Source organism: Dipodomys ordii, unplaced genomic scaffold (assembly GCF_000151885.1).
Source record: "Dipodomys ordii isolate 6190 unplaced genomic scaffold, Dord_2.0 Scaffold6020, whole genome shotgun sequence".
NCBI lineage: Eukaryota > Metazoa > Chordata > Mammalia > Rodentia > Heteromyidae > Dipodomys > Dipodomys ordii.
In genome coordinates this window covers 1-7,257 of record NW_012273234.1, presented here as the reverse complement: position 1 = coordinate 7,257, position 7,257 = coordinate 1, and the positions used below count along the sequence as shown (strand labels likewise).

General features: G+C 35.5%; 1 protein-coding gene across 1 annotated transcript; it reads right to left on the bottom strand.

The window, feature by feature from the left end:
* Window positions 1-671: 671 nt before the first annotated feature.
* LOC106002263 (A-kinase anchor protein 9-like) lies at window positions 672-4,345 on the bottom strand (the record flags this gene model as incomplete). The annotated part of the gene is made up of 4 exons (XM_013037166.1): window positions 672-885; window positions 1,941-2,055; window positions 3,404-3,489; window positions 4,207-4,345. Coding segments are annotated over 4 exons (554 nt in total), but the record flags the coding sequence as incomplete, so codon positions are not given.
* Between the last annotated feature and the right edge of the window lie 2,912 nt (window positions 4,346-7,257).

Genomic DNA, 7,257 nt, shown 5'->3' with positions numbered 1-7,257 from the left:
GCTCAAGGCTAGCTCTCTACCACTTGAGCCATAGTGCCACTTCCGGCTTTTTCTGCTTATGTGGTGCTGAGGAATCGAACCCAGGGCCTCAAGCATGCAAGGCAAGCGCTCTACCACTGAGCCACCTTCCCAGCCCTGATCTATATTTTCTAAAGACAAAGCTCGGCCACTTGTGTTGGTCTATGTGGGGAATAGACTGTAGGGAGGAGATACAGTAATCCAACTAAAACATATTCCTATGTCTTCATTTACTTCAGACATTTTTAAGGTACAGAATTATCTCCTGGTCTAAATGTCTTAAAAATGCTACATCCTATCTCCTTGAATAAGTCACATTTTAGTCTAAAAATAACCAGATCCAGGTGATTCTAGTTTTTAGTAACCCACAATTACTCTAAAATAAAGCAGGCTAGCTCACGCCTGTAATCCTAGCTACTCAGGAGGCCGAGATCTGAGGATCACGGTTCAAAGCCAGCCTAGCCAGCCCAAGCAGGAAAGACTGTGAGACTCCTATCTCCAATAAACCATCAGAAAACTGGAAGTGGCGCTGTAGCACAAGTGGTAGCTCACTCGCCTTGAGCTGAAGAGCTGAGGGACAGCGCCCATGCCCAGAGTTCAAGCCCCACAACCGACCAAAAAAATAAATAAATAAAATATGAAATAAAGCAGGCTGTAAGATGAGATACCTTGTCTGAACTGTAGATTCACTAACAGCTTGAAGCTTCTCTTGCAAACAATAGATCTTTGCTCCATAGCTTTCTTCAGTTTCTTTCAACTGCTGCTGCAAAGAGGATATGAGTTTTTCTAATTCTTGAATTTGTTCTTCAAGTTGTTGGATTTTTTTGACATCTTGCAGAGAATATAATTTGTATTTGTGATCGACACCTATGTTACAGGAACAGAGTAAAATGCTATTTTAATAAAAATTTCTTAGTGAAATAAAAGTATCACTTATTTGTATGCAGTGATAATATGTTTGAAAATGTTTTTAGTCATAACAACTCAGGCTTTAATTTGATTTACTCTGAAGGAAGAAAATAAGAAAATAGATGCATTCAAGACCATTAGTCTGTCATCATTATTGTAATTTTTGTTTCCTTATTTGTCCAAGCTGGTAGTGGGGTTTGAATTAAGACCTAATGGCTTGCTTGACATTTTTGCTCTTGGCTAGTGTTCTACCACATGAGCCATACTTCGAATACCAATTCTAGCTTTTTGTTGGTTAACTGGGAGATAAGAGCCTTTAGGGTATGTCTGCTTGGGCTGGCTTCAAGCCACCATATTTAGATCTCAATCTCCTAAGCAGCAAGGATTATAAGTGTTACCTTGGATAAATTCAACCAATATATAACTTTTAATTTAAAATAATTCAGAAAAAAATGGGTTAGAAGCATGACTCAGTTGGTAGAGTGCTAGGTAGAAGCAAAAGCATCAAGTACTGAGTTTTAGTTCCAGTGTCACACCAAAAAATAAAAATAAAGAAAGAATATAAAAAGTGAGAAGGAACCAAAAGACTATTTTACAGTTATCATTTCGTAGATGAGAAAATTAAGACTAGATAGGACCTGGCCGTTGGTGTCTCACACCTGTAATCCTAGCTACTCAGGAGCCTGAGATCTGAGGATCATGGTTCAAAGCCAGCCTGAACAGGAAACTCCGTGAGACTCTTATCTCCAATAAGCCACTCGGAAAACTGGAAGTGGTGCTGTGGCTCAAGTGGTAAAGTGCTTGCCTTGAGCTGAAGAACTGAGGGTAGGGCCCAGGGCCTAGAGTTCAAGCCCCACAACTGACCAAAAAAAAAAGAAAAAAGAAAAAAAAAGACCTAACAGGTTTTAATGAAGTGCTGAAGATCATCAAACTATCTCAAATTTTAAAGTAAAAAGGCAAATTACCGAATACTTGATATAAAAATAACAAAGTGCTATATCATTAAATTTTACCAATGTTTTGTGAATTGGTCATCTGTAAATGGGCTGATGAAATCTCTGTTTCTTGTTCTGTAAGGTTTTCTTCGGTAAGTCCAAGTTCCATACCATCTATTTGCTGACCTTGAATCTATAAAAAACAACAAGAGCAGTAGCATAAATATACAATCCAATACTTAAAAATCAATACTAAAGCAATTAAAGCAGATTTGCATTTAATATTTTTGTAAAACCACTCCAAAGTATGCTACTCTGATACAAACATTTTCTATTATAAGCATTCCTGTTCTTTTTGACAAATGAGTGATTTGTATCCAATCCTTTTTACAGCACTCAAATTATATTAGTAATATTCTTTCATAAGTTCATTGTCACAAAAACAAGTGCTCCAAGACAATCTGATAGAAAGATCATAACAATATCTATTATACAACTTCATCTTCAAGTTTTAACTCATACACAATATTTAGTATATAAATATCTGATTAAAAACAAAACCAAACCAAAAACTGCCTAGCAAGTGCAAGACCTTGTTTAAACCCCAGTGCTGCCAAAAAAAACTTTCTTAATTTTTTTCATTATAATTACAACACATCTTCACCAATATATGCTTTATTTTCCTAATATAGTTAAAAGTATTGGGCCATGCATACTCTATTTTCATACTTTTAAAATTTTTGTTTGTTTTTTTGGTTGTGGGGCTTGAACTCTAGGCCTGAGCGCTGTCCCTCACCTCTTCAGTTCATGGCGAGCACTCTACCACTGGAGCTACAGGGCCACTTCCGGTTTTCTAGTGGTTTATTGGAGATAAGAGTTTCACGGATTTTCCTGCCCAGGCTGGCTCTGAACTGTGATCCTCAGATCTCAGCCTCCTGAGTAGCTAGGATTACAGGCGGGACCCACCAACGCCCGGCTTTCATACTTTTTTTTTTTATAAACTATTCTTAATTGCTTGAAAATAAAATTGATATAGTCACAACCCAATGTAATAGCTATGTTAAATAATTAACTTGTTAAATAGTAATTAGCTATCTGTGAAACAAATGAACTAATAATCATATTTTTCAAAAATCATTAAGATAGATCCATTGCTTTCTAAGTGTAGGGAACTAGAGATGTAGTTCAATGGTGGTGTTTGCTTATCATGTCTAAGGACCTTGGTTTGATCCCAACCACTGTGAACAAAAAGGTCTACACATAATTAAATGATGCAATTTTGTCACATAATTTAACACTTGACATATATAATTTATCATTGCTTAAAAAAAATCTTCTCCAGAGTTATGTATTACATATATGTACAGAAATCCCTTCAGCTCACTGCTATAAATGCTTTACTATGGACCTAAATGTTTTTTTAATCTCCTTTGTTCATATTCACTTCTTTTAGAACTTCTAGACTGATAAAGCAGTTAAAAAACCAGCAGGCAACACAATTAATGCAAACATTACATGAGTGCATTTTGTATTTTACAAACCTTGCTTAATTGCATTTGGAGTACCAGGAGTTTGTTGTACTCTTCTGTTATTTTGTTGAGAAGGATGTACATGTTTTCTTGAAAGTCTATGTAGTAAATAATGACAACAATTACACTCCATAACAAAAGATTATACCTTTCAGTAAGTATCATTCATTTATTTATAACTTTGGAAATGTTCTGAAATACACCTATTTTATTTAGTAGTCAAAAATTAAAATTTCACAACATGAAACGTTTGTGAAATTTTATATTACAATGTAAATTTCTTTTTTTTTAAAGAATTATATACAATTTCCAAACTGTATACAATTCATCCATTACTCATGGAAATGAAATATCTATTGGAATCTAATGGAATATTTTATCTGTGAAGAAGCACCAAAATCTTGAGTTTAACAGTTTGTTAAAGTGTACTAATACTGGATTTATAGTAAGAAAGGCATTCCTTAACGTAACTTATCTCTCAATCTTGTTACCAATTTTTAAAATGATAAACCATTTGCATAAATATATGCAGTAACAACTAGGTCCATGACGTTTTTAATAAAAAAAAAAAAAGAAAAAGGTGAGAGTTGAGAAACAGCAAGGGAGATGAGGAACCTTCTATAGACAGGTGTGATTATTTCCATTGCACAATTACTGTAGCATAATAAAATGTATACAGTAAATGTAGTATTTCATATCTAGGAATAAGGCAAGATACTGAGAGTTAACTTCAACTTCACAGAGTGATTAGATCATGATGAAAGCTCAAAGCTTGTTCTTAATTAACTTAAAAATTAAAGGTAAGATTTTATTACCTTGAAGTTCATATCTATAATCTTGTAATACTGGACCTTGATTTAGAGAAACATCAACACCAGAATTCTCTCTCTCTGTTACATCCACTTCACATTTTAAAGCGGGAGTATAATATTCACCAAGGACATGGCTCAAAGTCTGGTAACAAAATTGAATATTTCAAGATATTAAAATTTTTATTTCTACTTCTAAATATCATTAAGCATTCCTTCCACTAGAAGCTAAAGATAGTCAAATGGCAGGGAAAACTCATAACTCTTTCTCCATACACCAAATCAACCTGCAGAAGAGACAAAATTAAGTCTAAATATTCTTTCTCTAACACAAAATTCTTACATCAGGAAAAAACTGATAATCTTCATTGTACAAACTGTATTTTTCGGGCGCTGGTGGCTCACGCCTGTAATCCTAGCTACTCAGGAGGAGGCTGAGGTCTGAGGATTGTAGTTCAAAGCCAGCCCAGACAGCAAAGTCTGTGAGACTCTAATCTCCAATAAATCACTAGAAAACCAGAAGTGGCGCTGTGGCTCAAGTGGCAGAGCACTGGCCTTGAGCTGAAGAGCGCAGGGACAGCGCCCAAGCCCAGAGTTCAAGCCCCACAACAACAAAACAAACTGTATTTTTAATTTGGCCTCTATTTTTTATTTGATTTCTCTTTTTTTGCAGTAGTGCAGTTTAAATTTAGGGCCACACACTTGTTAAACAAGTATTCTATCACTGTGTCAAGCTTTCAGTCATTTTTTTTGCACCTTTTGTTATTTTTCCTATAATGTCAAAATCTTCTGTATCTATGCTTCTCAAGTTACAGGGCATAACACCATGCCTAACTTGTTGGGTGAGATGAGGTTTTTGCTGATATGTACTTGAACTATGACGTGCTCAACCTTTGCTGACAGATGGAATTAAAGGCATGCACCAACATACCCAGCCCAATGAAGTGTAACTTACACTTAATACCCATCACTTCCTAGCTTAGATCCTATTCCAATTTATTTCTGTACCCTTAACATGTTGTATTACTATGTAAACTACCCTTGACAAAACAATGCAGCACAAGACAAAAATCACAAATGAAATTTAAAGTTGTATCGAGCAAGAGATAACACTCACATAGAATAACATAGGAGAGTAGTTTTGGACAGTTTAAACACACACAAAAATTAAAAACATTTGATATTGTGCTTGTTCTCCAGAGAAATGACCATTCTATGATCAGTTTGCAGAGGTGAAGAATGTTTGTCCTCTAAGCCCTTGAAAAGCTTTTAGTACATGACAGAACAGACACATAGGCTTCTCATCAGCTGCCTGCTGCCCATCTGACTGTATTGATAGTTTTGCATGACTTGTGAATGATGTTATAAATATCCAAAAAAGTTTCACTGTTGCCCTTCAATAACTGGAAACAAACATCAACTAATTCTAGACTTAAAACCAAATTACAATATATAGCTACTTTTTTTGTGCTGAACACGGGGCTTGAATTCAGAGCCTGGGTGCTGTCTCTGGGCATTTTTCATCATTGCTAGTATTCCACCACTTGAGCTTTTTTTTAGAGGGGTGAGGGGTGGGTTAATTGGAGATAAGAGACCTAGAGACATTCTTGCCTGGGCTGGGTTAATACTGTAATCCTTAGATCTCAGACTCCTGAGTAGTGTGGCTTACAGACTATACAACTGTTTCTTAATATCTCTTATGTAATCAGTTACTGAGTGTACTAAATTTTCACCACAGTCCCTAACATAAAATTTTATCGAGTTGAATTGAGACTCAGAATGATTAATAGTCCTTGTATAGCTCCACTGATGATTATTGTCTGTTCTGCTCTGATAATTTATGTGAATTTTTTTCTTCTTTTATATGGTGCTAGGGATTAAGTCCAAGATGTCATATTGTTAGGCAAGAGTTCTACTACTGAGCTATAATCCCAGTCCTTTATTTCTTTGGCTTCATACTGATTACCAGACAAATCTTAAATGTGCATTTTCAGCTAAAAAACAACAACAAAAAACAACTTAGGAGTGTGTTCTAAGTTCTAGAAATATGGTATTTGAAAAATCTAGGATGGATAATTCTTTCCATCAAGTAAGTAGCAATTTAAAATTTAGTTCCACTTGTCCCAAGGTACTGTGTATGTGTGAAATACTGTTTCCCCCACATTTTAAAATTAACAACAATTAATTGTACAGAAGGTTTCATTTGGCGTGTCTACATCTAAATACAATGTATCTTGATTAGACCCATCTGTTTTGTCACTCTCTCCCATCCTCCCCTTTCCAAATCAATCTCAGTAAGCTTCACAGTTCCCTTTTCACACATAAACATAAAGTATTTTGACCATATCTACCCTTCTTCACCCTCTTTTTTTTGTTCTCCCCTATCTCATTAGTACCTATACATGAAACAGGATGGTTTATATTCCTGTCATTAATTTTCTTTAAGTGTTTAATGGTCTAAAGGTTTTTCACAGTGGTATTTTACACATGCATATATATAGTACTTTCATCAGGCTGACTTACCCATTTTTCTTTTGCCCATGCCCACTACCCCCAATTATTCAAAGGCTTTCAACAAGTTTCACCTGGCCATCTTCACTCCATTTGTTTCTATTCCAGAGATTTCCCTATTCCTTCTTATGGCAGTTTCAGTTTTAGGCCTTCCATCAAGACCCTGGATTTATTTTCAATGATGTTAATACAGCATGAAAAATAGGGATATAGTTTCAGTCTTCTACTTGTGGATGTCCAGTTTTCCTAGTTCCATTTGTTCAAAAGGCTATCTTTACTCCAACAAATGTTTTGGGCTCCTTTGTCAAAAATTAGAGTGTTGTAGCTGAGAGTTGTTTTATTTCGGGGTCTTGATTCTGTTCCATTGATCTTCAGGTTGGTTTTTGTGCTATGCTATTTTTACTATGACTGTAGTATAATTTCTTTTTTGTGTGTGTGTGCCAGTCCTAGAGCTTGAACTCAGGGCCTGAGTCTTTTTTGCTCAAGGCTAGTGTTCTACTACTTGAGTGACACCTCCACTTCTAGCCAATCTTTTTCTTTCCCCTC